At 42.6% G+C, this 19,613-nt stretch overlaps 1 protein-coding gene across 3 annotated transcripts in view; it reads left to right on the forward strand.

Annotated features, from left to right (window-relative positions):
• Positions 1 to 19,613, forward strand: part of BCAT1 (branched chain amino acid transaminase 1) — a 105,458-nt gene that overhangs the window by 36,673 nt on the left and 49,172 nt on the right. The window contains exons 1-3 of one of the 3 annotated variants that reach the window (XM_057703542.1): positions 5,563 to 5,695; positions 6,795 to 6,866; positions 17,321 to 17,521. In XM_057703542.1, coding sequence (XP_057559525.1) covers positions 5,654 to 5,695; positions 6,795 to 6,866; positions 17,321 to 17,521 — 315 coding nt within the window. In that variant the 5' untranslated portion in view covers positions 5,563 to 5,653. Of the gene's footprint in view, positions 1 to 5,562; positions 5,696 to 6,217; positions 6,722 to 6,794; positions 6,867 to 17,320; positions 17,522 to 19,613 lie in introns of those variants that run through there. The other 2 variants (XM_057703544.1, XM_057703543.1) reach the window with 2 other exon arrangements.

Here is a 19,613-nt window from a genome sequence, read left to right on the forward strand (position 1 = left end):
ACAATGTCTTCATGTTGAATCTCATCATTGCCTTGTTACTTACTCTAATTTTACACATGAGACTCAAAAGAGGTTAGTCATGTGCCAAAGATAATAGAGCTGATAAGGGATAGAGCCAAGACCCCAACTGTCAGCTATGGCCAAACATATAACAATGCCCCCAAATTGCACTAAGACCAGAGCCACATATGGCTATTTAAATGTAAATGCAGGGACTTCCCTGGTGGTCCAGTGGTTAAGACTTTGCCTTCCAATGCAGGGGGTGTGGGTTCCATCCCTGGTCGGGGAGCTAAGAACCCGCATGCCTTGCAGCCAAAAGACCAAAACATATAACAAAAGCAATATTGCAACAAATTCAATAAACACTTTAAAAACCGTCCACATCAAAAAAATAATCTTAAAAAAAAAAACTGTAAATGCAAATGAACAAAAATTAAGCAAAATTAAAAATTCAGTTCTTTAGGCACTCTAACCCACATTTCAACTGCTCAATAGCCATGTGGCTTGGTGCAGAGACAGAATAATTCCATTATCACAGGAAGTTCTGCTGGAAAGCATTGATTCAATCCCTTAACAGTCATAATTCATTGAAAGCCCATATGATGGCTGGTTAAGGCAAGAGGTGGAATAATGGAAGGACGAGAACAGAGGGAAAGGAAGGAGAAAGATTTAGAGAAAGCAGTTCCTGGAGAAAGGAACCTAGATCTAGCAGTAGAGTGGCCCCTGAGGACATTTTTAGTCTGTTAGATTTGTAAACTTTGACAGTTAAAATTCCAAAATATATTAAATACATTCTTTTTAAAAAATTAGAAATCTGCAATTCAACAGATGGTTAAGTCTCAGTTGTGTGCCTGGCATTGGGTGGGGGGACTGCTAGGTGAACAAAGTAGACACAATTTCCCATCATCAAAAATAGAGCAACAGTACTCAAATAATTACAATAAAGTATGACAGTTATTTTGTAGTGGAAAGGATTCTATAGAAATAAATAGCAGAGGGACCCACATAGCCTAGACAGGGTTTAGAAATGTCTCCCCAGGGACGTGCTATTAAATAATCTGAGAAAGGAAGGATGAGGGGGCAGTGGGCAGTAGCAGGGGAGTGCTGCAGGCAAAAGGCCAGCTATGAGAAGGCCTGATGTCAAAAAGAAAGACTGAACTAAGTTACATGGGTGTCTGGAGAGAGGAAGAGTAGCAAAAGGTGAGCCAAAGAGCCAGGGACAGGTGGGGGAGCTTGCTGAATTATTCTGTCATAAGGATGATGCAAAGCCTGAAGATTTTTCAGCCAACAAGAGATACTGTTACCGAGTCCAAGCTTGCTCTGCTCACTGCATGACAGGCCAATAAATCAGAGATGAGGTGTTGAGGCAAGGAATATGACTTTATTCGGAAAGCCAGCAGACCAAGAAGATGGCAGACTAATGTCCCCAGAAAAACCTGTCCTTTGGGGGTCTGGATGCCAGTTTCTTTTATAGAATCAGAGAGGGAGAGGCTGTGAGGAAGTAAAGTAAAAAAGGTAGAATAGAGAGGGAGATGCAGTGGGGAAGTAAAGTAAAAGGGCCATCAGCCTTGCTAAACATCTCTGAGAATGACCAGCCTCAGTGAGGGGATGTGTTAATTTCTTCTTTTCTGTAGCCATTCACAGGTGGGCAGGGCAGGCTGTCTGCCCCTGAGCTGAACAGAGGTGTTTCCGTTTAACCTTCAGGCAGAGGGGCAGGGTTCCCTGAGGCAGGCCATCATGTATGACTAATAATAACAAAAAGCAACGAAAAGCAAAGGTTAAAGTCAAAGAAACAGATCTAACATGGAGTCTGATTTAGCTCTGCCCTGTTATAATATGTTTGGATTTGCATTTTGAGAGAATTTCTTTGACACGCTAAGAATGGCTTAATAGGAAGCAAGGCTGTAGGTAGAGGTTACTTGGAAGATATTTGGTACTAGGATGGCAGTAATATGGCTGGAGAAATAGCGACTGTCATGATATTTGGAACTAGAATGTAGACGATGGTGATCACCTGCTTGTGTCTAAAGGGTGACCCTGATATTTCCAGCTGGAGAAACTTCATAGAGTAGGGGTCAGTAACCTACAGGCCAAATCCTCTCTGTCCTATACAATTTTATGGGAACATAGCCATGCCTGTTCTTTTATGTATTGTCTATGACTGCTTTTGTGATACAGTGACAGATTTGAGTAGTTGCAGCAGAGACCACATGAACCTCGAAGCCTAGAATATTTACTATCTGGCCCTTTAAGAAAATGTTTGCCAGTTGGGATAAATGATCATTACCTACGAGGGACTGATTTACCAGGGAAGACTTTAAGTAATTTACATCTGTTACATACGTTATAATAATCTATTTCAATTGGCAAACATGAAGTGTTGCTATTGTCCCACTTTACAGATGAGAAAACCAAGGCACAGATAGGACATTCTCATTCACACCCATAGCTTCAGTTATCACCTACATGCCAGTGACTTATCAAATGTTTACTTCTAATCCAGACCTCTCACTTGAGCTTCAGACAGTCTCAATATCTCTAGCAGGCTCGTATCTCTAACAGCTAGTCTCAGGGGCACCTCAAAACTCAATATGCCCCAAACCAAACTTCTGCTCACCCCTTCAAACCACATCGTCTTTCAGTGTTTCATTTTTCTTGGTGAATACAGCTAACCACAGGAGCAAGCCAGAATCCAGGGAGCCCTCCTAGGTCCCTCACCCTCCCTGTTTCTTCTCACATCCAATCTATCTGAAGGTTGCTGAAATCTGGCTGCTTTTCTCCATCTGTGTCACCTACTACCTGCCAAGTCCAGCTAATTAATAGGATCATCTCACACCTGGGTTCTGTTACTAGCTTCCTTATAAACCACTGCAGCCAGGCCCTCCTCTAATGTCCAAACTTCAGGCAGAGGACACTTCAAGTCTGTCAACTGCCCACCCCCACCCCCTACCTGATGCTAATCTTTTGATGGTTTTTCTCCTTCTGAGGATTCCTTGGGCCCTTTCATGGTGTTTTTACATTGTTTTATTGTTTTTTGAGTTATTGTACAGCTACCTGATAGGAGTGCAAAACAATTCTTGTCAGTAGATGTGCAAATCAAAGGTTAGGGTTCAATTAATGTCTCTCCTTTACCTGGAAGAAGCCAGTTTCATGTCCATTAGCAACTTCATTTCTCTATTCACTAACCCAGTAATGAGTCTGTTCTTTGAACCAGTTTTAATATCTGCCTGGTAACTTCATTAAATGAGTTACATAAACTCTACAAGTTCATTTTATACCTCTATGACAGTCATGCTTTTACCTTTTGGGGAAACTTAACCTTTAACTCTCTCTCTAAGGCACTACCTGGCTGGCTCTTTGCCTATCCTCCTGGGCTCAGGCTCACCTTGGACAGAGCACCCTCCACGTGTCTCTCCTCCAGCCCTGGCTCTCTCTCTTGTATAAGCACCACACTCCTTCTCTTCTCAGAGATGTCCTTTCTGCCTGCAACTCACTGGATGCTCTTCCTCCTTTCTTCCTATAGTAAAATTTTTTATCCTCCAGATCTTTGCTTAAGGATTTCTTACTGGAAAGCCTTTCCAGAGCTTTCTGAGTCAGCTACATTCCATCATTCCATTATGAGAGGCTCTTAAAGCACAGGTAGCACTGGCTACATTTGCAATTTCACATTGTGGGATTAGTTAACACTTTTTAACACAAGTACCGTTTTTCTATTTGGCTGGAGGCAATGCGTGAGCATAGGATGGTGTGTGCTCACATTGTGTCCCCAGCACTTAACCCAGTGCCTGCACAGATGGTACACACTTAATGAATATTTTAGATAGATTTTTGACTGTAAGTAGATTGCTACTCAGGAGAGAGGTGGGCTGAAAAAAATACGAATTGAGTAGTCAGCAGTATCTAAGTGCAGCCATGAAAATGCACATGAAGCAAAACTATTGGGTTGAGCACAATGAAGGCTACCAGGAAACTTGTTTCGGTGGAATAATTGGACAGAAGTCAAATTACAGTCACTTGAAACAGAAGGAAACAGAGGCAGTTAATACAGATGTCACTTTCCAGAGTTTGGCTCTGGAGGGGAGGAAAGGTCAGGGTGGGCCTGTAGTAATTCTTTAATAACACCATTCTTGTATTACACATGCTTCCTTGGCCCAAAAGGGAGGATTTACAGGTCACATTTAAAATGGCAAGAAAATTGGAGTTGTATAGTATGTACCTTTAAAACAATAACAGGCTTTAAAATGAACGGTACAGTGTAGACATTTAAACGAGCCTTCTGAATGCAAATAAGTTGTAGCTCTTCAACTAAGGGTTTCTTATTTTTAGGCTTGAGGCAGGAGTTGAAAACTGGCAGCCCTAGAGTATACTTAATCTGTATTTTTTTTTTTACTTGTTCAATTCAATTTTACATTTCTTTAAAAAGAGACTCTGGTTTCCTGTGGCATGTGACCTGTCTGGGCTCCACCCCAGCGTAAGAGGCTTTTCTATGCCTAGTATGAAGGGGAGAGAGGAAGGGAGAAGTGAAGGCAGTTTTCTGAGCGATAAGATTAGAGCTATATTGTCTTCGGGGCTGTATGAAATCAATTCTAAAACCAGACTGGATTTATCCGCTTTTACCCAAAATAAACTGCCCTCCCCCCTTTCTAAGATCAAATCAGTACAAGTCACCACTTCCTATTAATTTCAAAGCCCAGAAAGGCTCATAATTTAGGTTGACATTGCTTCAGGAGCACACAGCAGACAATAGCTGTTACAGTCTTCCTTTTCCCTTTCCGATGTCACTTTCTCAGCTCTCTTTCTAAATGTTGCTATCACAGGCCTACATCAAAGAACTGTCAAGGCTGCTTGGTTGAGAGCTCGTTGTCTACTTTGCCTAAAAGCGATGAATGGGTTGGGTGGGTATTAGGTGGATCTAAGTGGCGTCGAGGTATTTGGGCAGAAACATCTCTTAGGGGATAAGAACCTAGTAGCCCCGTAACACCCCAGGTGACAAATCCGACCTGGGTAGGTGGCGAAAAGAAATCTAAAACTCGGAGGCGAAAGTCGGCGGCGCGGCCAAGCCCCAGCGCACGCACCGCACGGAGCCGGCCGCCACCACCCGGATTTAACCGCTTTTACCCAAAATAAACTGCCTGTTTGCGCGTAGGGGTCCGTGGCAGACAAGAACGCAGGCACAACTGCCAATCTTGGCTGCAAACTCTCAGGAAGGGGGAGGGAAGCAGAAACTACCTTTTGAGGGTTTGTCGAAGGAAAACCTGACCTAATGTAAATTAATTTCCCTGAAGTTGCCTTCCTCTGGGCGGAGGGGCGTTTCCAGGCCCACCCAGGCGATGTTTGGTAAATAAGGATGCTTGCTGTGTGCCTGCAGCCGGAAAGGCGTTCCTGCACTCTCGCGCCCGGGGGCTGGGGCTAGGGCTTGGGCTTTCCCGACTGAAAGACCAGAGGGACCAGGCAGTTGAAGGTTCCTCCCCCAGGGATGCTGGAGGGGCTGCGCTGTTCCCTGCGCCTGGCCCTGGCGCGGGGCTCAGGGTGGTGGCGGCCGGCTCCGCGCGGTCCGTGCGCTGGGGCTTGGCCGCGCCGCCCGCTTTCGCGTCCCGCCGGGCGCTGCTTGCCGCCGCCGCTCTCCGCAGCCGCGCGCTCCCGGAGCCTCCCCATGGCCAGCCCGCCCCCCGCCGCCGCGGCCCTCGCCCGCCAGGTACCCCGATCCCGGGCGTTCGCGGGGATGGGGGTGGGGGTGGGGCGGATGGGACCCCGGGTCTCGGAAGCCCATGGGCCTGGCCGGGCGCGATGCTGTTTCCCGCACGATCCTGCTTCGCCTTGCACCACCGTTCTGTCTCCATCCCCGCGCCCCCTCTTTCCCCAGCCCTGCCCGAAATCTAGAGTCCCAGCCTGAGAACTCTTCCTCGGAGCAGCCCCCGGCAGCCAGGTCTAAAGTCCCGCCGGTGACCCGCTCCGGTGTGCGGCGCGGACAGCCACGGGGAACGTGAGGGTAGCCATGGAAGCCGCTGTGGTGGAGGAGGGGGTTGGGGGCGGGAAGCGGAATTTCTGGGCTGCCAGAACTGACAACCACATCCTGCGTGCCTTCACCACCCCAAAATATTTTGACCGCAGCCTTCTGCCTCCTTGGATCCCTTTCTTCCTCTCTCCGCTAGTAATGTAGCAGATTCGGCCTTTTTGTTTTTTTCTTTTTTAAGGTATGCACCTTTTCCAGTTCGACCTGTTTCCACTGTGTCCTTAAGTATGTTTAAAATTTACCCCCTAATTCCATAAGGTTTCGTCCTTCACGTGTGGGGTGTGGTGTCGTTGCGCCTGCATCGGAGGCCCCTGCCCGTGGAGAAAATGGTTCACTCTGGTCCCCATCCTTTTTCCTGGCTTGCTATTGTGCGCCCGTGATCGACAAGACCACGAGGCTGAGCGCGCCCCGGAGATTTTTCTATAAATGGCTTAAAGCCCTAGTCTAGACTATTTTCTCGGATAAAAGGGAGACAATTACCTTCTTGTTCTTTGCTGGTGAACCCTAGCTCTGTAGGGCGAACCTAGAATTTAACCAGTCTGCCCGAAGCCAGCGGTGGAGGACAAAAACAGCCGCGACCTCCGGCAGGGCGAAAAGAGAAGGGCAGCGCTCGCAGGACCCTCTCCTTTGGGGCTTGTGCCTGGGTGTTTGATCCTCTTTCTCCTGTTTGCTTGGGGACCGGACCGGAGCGGAGCAAAGGGTGTGATGGTGAGTGATACTGATTACCCCAGACCCCAGTTACCCACCTAGTTTTCCTTAATGGATTTAATTCTTCTTTAAGGACTGCAATAATGGATGCTCCGCAGAATGTACGGGAGAAGGAGGATCAAAAGAGGTGGTGGAGACATTTAAGGTAAGTTATTTGCCAGAGGCTAAGTGAAACAACAGTTCAATTGAAGACAGCCGTTTCTTGTTGAGATTTGGGGCAGTTTTCACTGCAGTAATTTAGATAAGCTGCTATGCATTTTAAATTCCACTCTTCTGGGGGAAGTCATTTGGAGAGCAGTGTAGTACAGTCGTATCTAAAGTGACCTGGCAGTTAATTGCTTATTTTATCTAATAAATTATAAAAGTTTTCTTGGAAAATAACCAGTTCATGAATTTCACCTAGAGGTTTGCATGATTATATAATACTTTAACACTTCAGCCTATTTGTGGAAAAAGTTAAACTCATGTATTTCCTCTTTGAGCAGCAGCTAACATTTTAAAATAAAAAGGGAAAAAAGTGTTGGTTGTATTTCCTTCTTTTCTCTCCGAATTATGGGGTTTTTATATATTAAATAATCTCATACTTCATGGAGAAATAGTGAGGAGCAAAAGAGAAAGAATGTTGTAAAGTACTTTAAAAATCATAAAAACAGAAGTGAAAAGTCTTATTTTCTCTATAATTCATTATCTCCACCTACTCCCGACCCCCAGACTGTGGAGAGTTTTGCTTTTCTTTTTCCCTCCTGCTCTCTTGTGCCTGTTTCTGTCACTGTCAGTTGTCATCCATGGCAGAGTGTCCTAATGATCTCACATCCTGGCAGGGTTCAGAGAGGGAGTGAAACCTGACTCATCAATTTCATACATACCCAGCTCTATACTAGGTGCCAGGCACTGTGCTAGGCATTGGAAATCCAAAGACAAATTTAATATAAGGTCTCTGCTGTCAGGATTGTTTTAAAACCAAAGTATAATAGAATACAGTAATTTTCTTACTAAAATAAGTTTGTGAATTTGTTCCTTGTCCTTTAAAGGTACTGTCCTCCATAACCCAACAGTCAATCTATTCTGCTCCTCTATGAAGACTAAGCTCTAATACATTTTAGGGACTTAGATGTTGAGATATGGGTCCTTGAAAGAATGAGATAAAAAGGATTTCTACTTCATCATCTCTAAAGGTCATTTTATATAGTAAGTTCCTCAAGGTAAATTCCTCAAAGGTTATAGATAAATTAAGAACTTCCCAAAAGGCCTTTATACTTTTATACGTGGAAGAATTGTTTGCAAAGTGGAGTTAATTCCTCATGTAAATAATCTTCTCTTTGTTCATTTAGACTTCTGTACTTTAGGTTTTAGTTAAAGGGGGTGTATTGATATTCTATACTCATGTATTTGCATATCAAAACATGAGTGGTCATGGTAGTTGTATTCACAGTGCAAATGAAAAATGAAATTGATAATCTGGGGGAGGAAAATGGTGGATTTTACAGGACCATGTTGACTTTGGGCATGTTCTATCTCCTTTTTGATCAACCCCATTTATAACTTTTAAATTGTCTTTTGGGTCTCTCATGGGCAGTTTTCATATTGCATCCCCTCCCCCATTTTGATACAGTCATTTTAAAGTGAGGAAAGTGAGGAAACCATTTTCCAACAGAATCCAGTAATGAGTTGCATTATTACTCATACTGGGAAGTCCCACAGAATCTTTCTGTGGACTCCAGAGTCATCTTTGTTTCAAGGAGGTCCGCCGTCTATTTCTTCCCATCCCTCTGCTTCCATAGAATGTGGCACTTCAAAGCTCTAATTTACTCCTATTCGTACCTTCTTATTAGATTTTTTTAAAAGTGTCTCTAAATGATAATGAACGTGGCACCCATGGCTTTCCAAATAAAGCAAGACAAATGCACTTGTTTTATTTTTTAAATTTTTAAAAAATTTTATTTATTTATTTATTTGGCTGAGTTGGGTCGTAGTTGCCGCATGCAGGATCTTCGTTGTGGCGTGTGGGGTCCTTCGTTGCCAGTGCGGGGGCTTCTCTATAGTTGTGGCATGTGGGCTTAGTTGCCCTACGACATGTGGGATCTTAGCTCCCCAACCAAGGTTGACCAGGGATCGAACCTGTGTCCCTGCATTGGAAGGCAGATTCTTAACCACTGGACCACCAGGGAAGTCCCACACCTATTTTAGAACAAAGTTATGCAACTGCTGATACAGTTGTAATGCAGAGAGAGCCTTTGAAAGTTTTAAGTGCCAATTTGGAGAAGTACTGATGCCATATTGGCTGTTGGCCTGAATGCCACTGATACAGCCTTCGAGTGCTCTCAGTCTGGTTGCGCTGGCCTGCTGCGGCTTCCCTATGGTAGACTCAATGGTTCCCCAACCACACATTTTGAGTCAAGAAATTGTTATTTTAATATACCTTGTTTTTGTCAGTATTTCTTGCCATTTCACAATCGAGGCTTTATGGCCTTCCAGATTCTTCCACAGGCATATGGTATGAGACATCCTGGCTTTGAAGTCATCAAAGACCATTGGAGCATTGGAAAGAGACAGATTAATGATGCAGGAGAAAGTATCATTTTTCAAACTCTGTTATTGTTATCCATCTTTAGAGAGGAGATATAGAAAAAGAAAATGGTTTCTAAAGAACACTGAAAATTGTTTATAAAATATGTTTCTTTTATACCAGTGCTCTTTTCCCCTTGGAACTGCACTTCATATCTACTAAAACTAGCCACACACCTTTGATTTATATTGTTTGTTTACTATTGAATTTTATTCAACTGTATCACCTAATTGTTTAGATTTAGTATTCTTAGGTAATTTCTTTTTACACTCAGGTTAAAAGCTGTTATTTTTAGTTTCCAGAATTTTTGTCAAATAAAGGAAAATTGGAGTTCTTAATGAAATTCTCAAGCCACCTAATAGTGTGTTACTTTGAAAAGCTGCAGGTAGGGGCAGTTCTCACGTAGAAATCAGAAAGTTAGAGGGTTGCAATTCACATTGTTAAGAAATTATGTGTCTTACAAGAGGATGTTGTAGTTTACTGAAATGGAACTAATACTTAGTGATATAATTACATATATTCAATTTCTAGAAACTTCTAATATTAGCAAGTTGTTATTACAGTAGCACTAAATTGAGCATAAAAACATAACAGCTTTGCCATTAACTAACTTGATCTCTCAAGGCCAATGGGTCCCGCCCACTATGGGTGGCCTTAGAGGCATTTTAAAGAGAGGATTCAGAAAAGTAAAAAATATACACTAGGCCTTGATCATTCTTCAAGTTGACTCTCTGAGGTTTGGAACAACAGCAACAAAAAGGTCTTCCATAAATTATAGCAAGTACAAGTTTTTGTTTTTGGTTTTGTTTTTATAGCAGTCTATTATGTTGAGATATCCAAAACCATGAAGATCAATCCAGGTTTAGTGAAGTTTAGGACAGAATTAATCAGACATATTTGCTATGATACTGTGCTAAATGAGAGTTAGGCCAACATGATAAAGAGAAGTGACTCCCTGACTTCCCTGGTGGTGCAGTGGTTAAGAATCCGCCTGCCAATGCAGGGGACATGGGTTCGATACCTGGGCTGGGAAGATCCCACATGTCCCATGCGCCACAACTACTGAGCCTGCGTTCTAGAGCCTGCAAGCCACAACTACTGGGCCCATGTACCACAACTGTTGAAGCACATGAGCTTAGAGCCCATGCTCTGCAGCAAGAGAAGCCACTACAATGAGAAGCCCATGGACTGCAACAAAGAAGAGTAGCCCCCGCTTGCCACAACTAGAGAAAGCCCGTGTATAGCAATGAAGACCAAGTGCAGCCAATAAATAAATAAATAATAATAAAAAAGGGGAAATGGCTCCCATTCCCAATTGTTTTAAATCTATCCAAAGGATTTTATAGAGGAAACCAAGCATTTTGGCATTTTGAAGAGTGGGCTGTCTATCTGGAGGGGTTGTATGAGCAGTGGGTAAGGCAAGTGTTGGGCAGTTGGGAAGCTGTGGGTGCCCCAGGCTGCTGGGCTGGGTGAGGGTGCTAGTTTCCACATTTACTGCTGGAGGAAGAAAGGAGGGAGTTTGGATAAACTGGAGGCACCTCATGTTCTGTTTTACAAATGGAGGAAATAATGGAGAAAAAGAGGTGAGGATGGGAAGACATCTGTAGCGAAGTTTTAGTCCTCCTATCTCTTCCCATGTCAGACAGGAGTACGTAGTGTTCAGGCACTGGACTAATGTATACTCCAAATACAGTCCCGCCATGTTCCTTGTTAACAGAACTCTGATTGTGTTTGCGGTTCTCTGACCAGCCCTGCATGATGAACCTGCCTTCCCAGCCTCCCTTGCAGCTAGAGAGATCAGTGTGACACATTTCTAACCAATAAGGCATAAGGGAATTTCTGGGAAATTTTTGCTTTTGTGTTCAAAGAGAACAGATTTGTCTGGTATTGTCCTTTTCCTCCCCTTTCTTTGGAGTCTGATTAGATCATTAATACTGAAGCTACAGCTACAGCTATAGCAGCTTTCTTTTGACCCTGAGGAGATAGCCGAGAAAATCACAGAGCCTTAATTACAGGGTGCTGCCAGGCCTAGCTCCTCCAGCCTTGTTATCTGAGAAAACCAACTCTTGTTTGGGTTTTTACTTACTTGCGGCTGAATGCATTGATTGGTAAATGAAAAGTAAAAGGTTTATGCAGAACCTTAGTGAGAAGTAGAATTGTAAAAGGAAGCTAGTGCCCTGCTTGAAATCCTTGATTTTGGGGTTAAAATATTTGGTCTTGGGTGTTTAGCTGTTTATGGACTTTGAAGGTCATGATTAAACGTGATACTTGAAAGTACAAGTGTCTCAATTCATTGATTGATATGGGAAGCAGGGTGGGGAGAACATTGGGAGAATGATAACCTCAAAAGTAATGAACATGCAAAAAAACAGAGGAAGGACTCCCTAGGTGGCACAGTGGTTAAGAATCCATCTGCCAGTGCAGGGGACACGGGTTCGAGCCCTGCTCCAGGAAGATACCACATGTCGTGAAGCAACTAAGCCCATGCGCCACAACTATTGAGCCTGTGCTTTGGAGCCCATGAGCCACAACTGTTGAGCCCATGTGCTGCAACTACTGAAGCCTGTGAACCTAGAGCCTGTGCTCCACAACAAGAGAAGCCACAGCAATGAGGAGCCCACACACCACAATGAAGAGTAGCCCCCACTCGCTGCAACTAGAGAAAGCCCATGTGCAGCAATGAAGACCCAACACAGCCAATAAATAAATAAATAAATAAATAAATTTATTTAAAAAATAGAGGAAAAAGACACGAATTTGCTAGCAGATCCCATGTCTGGGAAGTGGATATGTGGTTGCCAGGTGAGATTTTTACCTTTTATTTTTCTTTCCTTCTTTCAGTAGAATTTTTTGAATAAATTAAGGATTAAGTCAAGAAGTAGAAATTAATATGAATATCAGAAATGGGGACCCAGCTTTGAAGGAAATATTATGTGTTCCATTTTAGACATATTCAGTTTGAGATAACCAAGTTCATATGATTGCAAGAGAGTATGTGGCTTTCAGTAAGGAGTCACAGATCTGGGAGACTTGAGTCTCTGTCACTGGTTCTCAGCCCTTCCTGTGCATTGGCATCTCCTGGAGAGCTTTAAACCAAAACTGATGTGGAGCCCTACTGCTGAGTTTCATTTTCACTGATCTTAGGTAGGGCATGGGCATTGATATTTTTCTTTAAACAAAATAATCCTCCCAGGTAAATCAACTCAGCAGCCAATGTTGGGAACCCTTGCTGTTCAAGTCGATGAAATCTTCAGGGGAGATGGTGTGGTGTGGTCCTCAGCCCTGACTGCACAGTTAGAATCCACTTGGGTAACTTAGACAAACAAGCACCCCCCGCTCCTTCCATCTGGGATTCTGGAATTGGGGTCCAGTTAAGTGTTTTTAAAACCTGCATAGCTGAATCCAGTGTTTGGTCAAGGTTGAGAATCACAGATACCAAGGAGGAAGTGTAGAGGCTCAAGGAAAAAGCTCAGCATTAACCAGATTCTCTTATTTTTCCACCAAACTCTCCTCCTTCCTTCAACTTTGCTCCTCCATACTTAACAAAAACAGCAAGAAATTAAACCATGGTAGCCTGGCTCTAGTATTATCCTTCAGATTACCTGGAATGGAGAGGTAAACTAGGGTTACCTTAATTGCTAGCAGTGTCTATGGTAAAGATCCCAGGGAAATAAAGAAGATGGCGTACAACCTTGGTTACACAGAGCCAGAGCCCATGGAGAATTGGAATGTTGCTCACTATACAAAAATGTAACTGGTTCTCCCAGCCACTCCCTTTCCTGCATCCCCGCCGCACTGGCTCTTTGCTATTTCCTGTGCATGCCAATTGTGTTCCCACCTCAGGGCCTTTGTACTTGCTTCCTCTGCCTAAAACACTTTGCCCCTAGATATCTACATGACCTAGCCTCTTCATTCAAGTCTCTGCTTAAATGTCACCTCATCAGGACTTCCTAGCTGGTGCAATGGTTAAGAATCTGCCTGCTAATGCAGGGGACACAGGTTCAATCCCTGCTCCAGGAAGATCCCACATGCCATGAAGCAACTAAGCCCTTGTGCCACAATTATTGAGCCTGCGCTTTAGAGCCCGTGAGCCACAACTATTGAGCCCGTGTGCTGCAACTACTGAAGCCCACATGCCTAGAGCCTGTGCTCCACAACAAGAGAAGCCACAGCAGTGAGGAGCCTGCGCACCACAATGAGGAGTAGCCCCCACTCACCGCAACCAAAGAAAGCCCTCACACAGCAAAAAAAGACCCAACACAGCCAATTAAACAAATTTAAACAAACCAACAAACAAACCAAACAACTACAACAAAAAACGTTATTTAAAAAAAAAAAAAGTTGTTAGGTTAATTTGTTACTGAACTGGTCAACCAGACTGTCCCAGGGTCCTAGCCTGGGCCAAGACCCCTGTTTTTGCCAGGGAGGTTCTTTTTCCAGATTTGTGCAGCCAATAAAACTGACGCTGAGACTGGAACAGACAAGCTTTATTCAATGGTTAAAGAATGGAGAAGTGCGAACCTAGTTTACAAATCAACTTCTCAGCCCAGGTCAGTCAGAGACACCAAATGTATAAGAGGGTCAAGTTAAAAGGAAGGGAATTGGAAAAAGTGGGAGGAACATTCATAAGTTATCCGAGAAATGGGGTGTGATTTGGACCCAGAACTGATGCAGCTCTCCTTTTCAGTCCTTGTATGGCTTTTCTGGTTGTCATGGCAACCATCAACTGTCATGGTGCTGGTGGGGGTGTCATTTAGCTAATGCAATACAATGAAAATATAATGAGGCCCAAGGTCTAGTGGAAGTCAGATCTTCCACCATCTTGGGCCTAGTTCTTTCTAGCCAGTTCTTGTTTTTCAGTCTTTCCAGCTTCTTCCTGAAACTTAGGTGAGTTTCTGTGGGTTTCTATTCAACGGAGGGGCAGGGGTACGTTTCTGGGGCAGCAGCCTTGGTAACAGAATGAATGAGTGATACTTGCTCACAGTGGCTACCACCTGTCTTTGGCTGTCAGAGAGTGTGCCCTAGAAGGAAGGCTGAGCCCTTGCATCTTGGTATCTCCAGTGCTTGTTTAGTGCAGTGTCTAAGCCACTCTGCTGGTGCAGTTAGTGTTCATTGAGTGAATAAAAAGGCGAAATACTAAGAAGAATAAAGCAGGTTAGGAAGGAAGAAAAGTAAGGGTAGGAAAAAATAAAAATCACCCAACAGTTTGATGAGGCAAAGCCATAGTCTTGTTTTTAAAATGTTCTATGCAGATTGCTATTGGAATAAAGTTGTACATATTCCATTGCCTATTGGTTTCATGGCAGGTAGCATTACTGGAAAGCCTAGAAATCCTGAAAGGTAGAGGACCCTGTGTGGTTGGCTTCTTCTTGATTAGCTAAAGTTAGAAATAGCAGGTGGGGGAATTCCCTGGCAGTCCAGTGGTTAGGACTCCACACTTCCACTGCTGGGGGCCTGGGTTTGAACCCTGGTCAGGGAACTAAAATCCCGCAAACTGTGGGGTATGGCCGAAAAAAGAAACCAAAAAAAAAAAAAAAACCCAAAAACAAAAAACCAAAAAAACCCAAACCAGAGATAGCAGATGGGAGGTTGAACTTTATTTTACTTTTGAAGAACCATGCAAATTATTGGTTTTGTCATTGAAAAAAAAAAAGCCGAGGTCTGTGGCCTTTGCAGTATTTCAGATGTATCTAGAATTCATGGATAAAAAACTCACCCCTTTTATTCACACGCTCTGCTCCATTTTCACCTACTTTCATCTTTCTGTTTTTGTTTTGCATCTTACTGCTGTTATTAAGAAACTTTTATTAATAGTGTTAATAGGTGAAAATTTGCATTGTTTGTCGTACTATATTGATATAGTTCCAGATTTTTCTTAGCCCAGGATCCCCCCAGTCACTTTGTTTTACTAACTAAAACTAAAGCACAAATGCTTCATTGTGCAAGAATACTGTGAAACCATTCATGTAATAAAAAGTTTACGTTAGAATTTCACTCACTTTAAATCCTGGCCATCTTCTATGAAAGGGCCTGTCATTCGTTATAGGGAACATCTGAAATCAACCAAAGTTATTTTCAGCATTTAAGAAAAGCTTTACTGTTGTGTGTGCCCGGCACTGTGCTAGGGTTGGAGAGCTGACTGCGAATGCTCCAGCCAGAGTTCTTATCATGGAACTGTTTATTACCGGCCCATTCAAAAAGTCTGACCTTCCTTATAACCTATTAACAGTCTAGAAGGGTCGGCAAACTTTTTGAATGGGCCAGGTAATAAACAGTTTTGGCTGGAGGGTCATCAGGTTTCTGTCACAGCTAATGGACTATGCCATCAGGTGAAATTTGCCCAACATCCTACCTAGTCTAGACGATAAAGGGAGAGAAATGGAATTCAAAGATCAAAACAATTTAGCTGGAATAAGTTTATTTTCTTGCACTTAGTGATGGGTTTTAGGTTAACTTACTTACTTGGATTAAATACCAAGAGAAGAAATTTTTTTCCCCAGATTTTGCATTTTACTGACATATTCCAAAGTAGTGTTACTAGACTGGCCTGAAAATTACAGTAGTGTGTTGTCCTTAATGCCTTGTGCTTCATTGTAATGTGAGCTTTCTGGATGTTTTAAAATAAATAATGTTTTCTGTACTTCCCCGGCAGTCCAGTGGTTAATACTTTGCCTTCCATTGCAGGGGGTGCGGGTTCAATTCCTGGTCAGGGAGCTAAGATCCCACATGCCTCTTGGTCAGAAAACCAAAACATAAAATAGCAGCAATATTGTAATATTTCAAAACGGTCCACATCAAAAAAAAAATTTAAAAAAATAAAAATAAAGTAAAATAGCATTTTTAGCCTAAATATTCTTCTAAAAATAACTATCATTCATAATATATCAAATGACTAAGGCAGCTATAAAGCAGGGAATTAATCAGAAGTAATTACATTATTTGAAAAATAATGATCAGAGCTGATGATAGGAAGTAAAATTCTGTATTTGATTTTGGAGGGAAAATTACTTTTGTGTACTGAAAGAAGTGGAGTCTGACCTTCCTTATAACCTATTAACGGCTTGACCTTGTCCTTGGTTAATTTGGTTTTTAAGTGGTCTGAAAGCTCCTTCCCCTGTGGATTTTGTCAGCGTTCTACGGCTGTTGTAAAGTTAGCGATGCTATTGTCTGTGATCCGGATGCTTACGTGATGGTCATTTGTAATCAGCAAGCCGGCTGTGGAGAGCTGGTGAAATGGGGTTGTGTGAAGTTGTTTCCTATTACTCTTATTTATCTTTCTTTGAATAAGGGGTCCTTTGTTCACTGTTTCCTCAACACAGAATAGAGGGTTTATATCTCAGTGTTCAATCTCTACTTCTGTTTTCAACGAGGAAAACATTTGCTTCACTCTGCTGCCTGTCTCCTACAATGCACCAGAGGGTTTTGGAAGCTCCTGCCAAGAATTCTTTGGGGAGCTGGAGTATAACCATCCCAAGAGGTTCAGTTTTTAATGACATTCTTTTTAGTTTAACAAGTCATTGTGAGTGTTGCTGTTTTCATGCTAAGAACCCCCCTTTCTTCTTTCTCGAATGTTCCACATGGGGCCTATGATGGGAGTGAAGAAGAAAAACGTTCTTCTTTTAGCATCATTTAACTCCATCTACTCTTTTGTCCCTGTTTCTAAATGTCACTGAATTTTGGTTCTGACATTTATTCAGCAGGGTACGGTGCAGAGATTTTCTTTTTTTTTTTTTTCCTGCTGTGCCCTGCAGCTTCCTGGATCTTAGCTCCTCGACCTAACCACTGAACCACCCAGGAATTCCCTACATTGCAGAGATTTTTAAACTACAGTCCAAATTCTGAAGGCAGGCATGATTTGCTTGGCTCACACAGTGTTGTTAAGTTTCTGAGTTAGTTGCCAACATTTAAAAGTCAAATGACTTCACTTTTTAATGGCCAATGTCTTAAATTGTATCTGTCTTCATGCCCTCTGTCTCATCTAGCTGATGAACGTTCAGTTACTTTTCTTTAACGGTGCTGATTTTCTTTCCCAGGCTAAAGATCTAATAATCACACCAGCCACCATTTTAAAGGAAAAACCAGACCCCGCTACTCTGGTTTTTGGAACGGTTTTTACGGATCACATGTTAACAGTGGAGTGGTCCTCGGAATTTGGATGGGAGAAGCCACACATCAAGCCTCTTCAAAACCTGTCATTGCACCCAGGTTCCTCGGCTTTCCACTACGCAGTGGAAGTAAGTACTTGGGAATTGATGATGGCGATTACTTGGTCTTCACTGGGGTTATTACTAGGTAGCTCCCCTGCTCAGATAGTGTTAGGGCAGCAGGGCTTTACCATATTAACTAGCGGCAAGTATAAATGGCCTGCAAGCAGTTGGATTGAAGGTAAGCCTTTTTTTTTCTTTTCTTTTGGCTGCATTGGGTCTTCACTGCTGCACAGGGGCTTTCTCTAGTTGCAGAGAGCAGGGGCTACTCTTCATTGTGGTGCATGGGCTTCTCATTGCTGTGGCTTCCCTTGTTGTGGAGCACGGGCTCTAGGTACTCAGGCTTTAGTAGTTGTGGCACACAGGCACAGTAGTTGTGGCTCGTGGGCTCTAGAGTACAGGCTCAGTAGTTGTGGTGCACGGGCTTAGTAGCTCTGCTACATGTGGGATCTTGCCGGAGCAGGGATCCAACACGTGTCCCCTGCATTGGCAGGCAGGTTCTCAACCACTGCACCACCAGGGAAGTCCTGAAGGTAAGGCTTGAGAACTAATTTTTTCAGGTAATCTTGAATTTTTTTAAAATGTGAATTAAAAAATCATGTAGATAGTGAGCACACTGTAGGGTATACAGAAATAAAAATATAATGTACATATAATGTGCACATGAACTTGTAACATTGGCTTATAATATTATAAATAAAATTATTTAGAGCCAGTGGGAAGGACAGTTGGCAAGAAAATTAGCCATCCAAAAGCCTGTACTGTTAATATTTGACTAAATCACCTCTTAGATCTTCTAATGATTGAGAAGGGGTCATTGAGTACCATATTATATTTAGATCTTAATGCTAACTGCATGGTTTTATGACAGCAATAACTTGTAGTTATGCATGTTAAGGGACATGTAATTCAATGTCATCCTTCAGGCATGAGTGGAATAATGATAAGCATAAAATATTAAATAGTCAGAGGGTGCTTCTCTGGTCCTGGCCAGGATACACACTTAGCCAGATACCCAATACACTCCCCATTCCCTTGACCCCAGTATACTTTATTCATTTTTAATGTGTTGAATATCTTTCCTAGAATATTGGGGTACAGGAATGAAGCAATGGCCTACTTACTAGGGGACTAAAAGTTGGGAATAGTCAATATTTTCATAATGATAATGATAAAATAACATGTGGTTATTGAAATCCTGCCTGGTACTAGGTATTTTATATGGGTCATCTCATTTACTTGTTTTAAGTGAAAAAACATACAGTTAATCATTCAGGTTCTGGAGTCAAACTTGCTGGGCTCAAATCCTGTCTGTAGTCATATTATTTTAATCCAAAAGTGAACATACAAATAATTTCCTTGGACATCTTTCTCCTCCACTCATCAGCCCTATTGATTTTAGAATACTATTGATTTTATTTTTAGAGCTACAACTCATGTGGTTTTGTTGATTTCAAAAGTTTTTTTTGATAAATATGTGAAGATTTTAAAAAGTGAAGGAGAGATGTGAAGCGTGAGTAGGGAAACTGGATGAAAGAAAATGAGATTTTATAACAGGGATTTCATTTCCAGGTTGAGATAAATATTTAGTGAGATAAAACATAATTTGAAAAAATGGACACCATGTACTATTAAATGAATGCTTATACATGAGTGCCCATATAGCTACCATCCAAGAAAGGAAATAGATGCTCTGAGTATCCCAGAAGCCGTCTTGTGTCCCTTCTACATCATAAACCCTGTATCTTCTGGCACTTGTTCTTCTTTCTTTTGTGCTAACTTTTCTTCACTTTTCTTTTTGGATTGTTTGTATCTGTAACACTACGGTTTTGCAGCTTTTTTTTTTTTTAAGATTTATTTTTATTATTTACTTATTTTATTTTTGGCTACATTGGGCCTTCCTTGCTGCGCGCGGGCTTTCTCTAGTTGCGGTGAGCAGGGCTACTCTTCTTTGTTGCACTGCTCAGGCTTCTCATTGCGGTGGCTTCTCTTGCTGCAGAGCATGGGCTCTATCTAGGTGCGCGGGCTTCAGTAGCTGTGGCGCGTAGGCACAGTAGTTGTGGCTCGCCGGCTGTAGAGCACAGGCTCAGTAGTTGTGGCACATGGGCTTAGTTGCTCCTTG

The sequence above is a fragment of the Hippopotamus amphibius genome, chromosome 12 (genome assembly GCF_030028045.1).
Source record: "Hippopotamus amphibius kiboko isolate mHipAmp2 chromosome 12, mHipAmp2.hap2, whole genome shotgun sequence".
Taxonomy (NCBI): Eukaryota; Metazoa; Chordata; class Mammalia; order Artiodactyla; family Hippopotamidae; genus Hippopotamus; species Hippopotamus amphibius.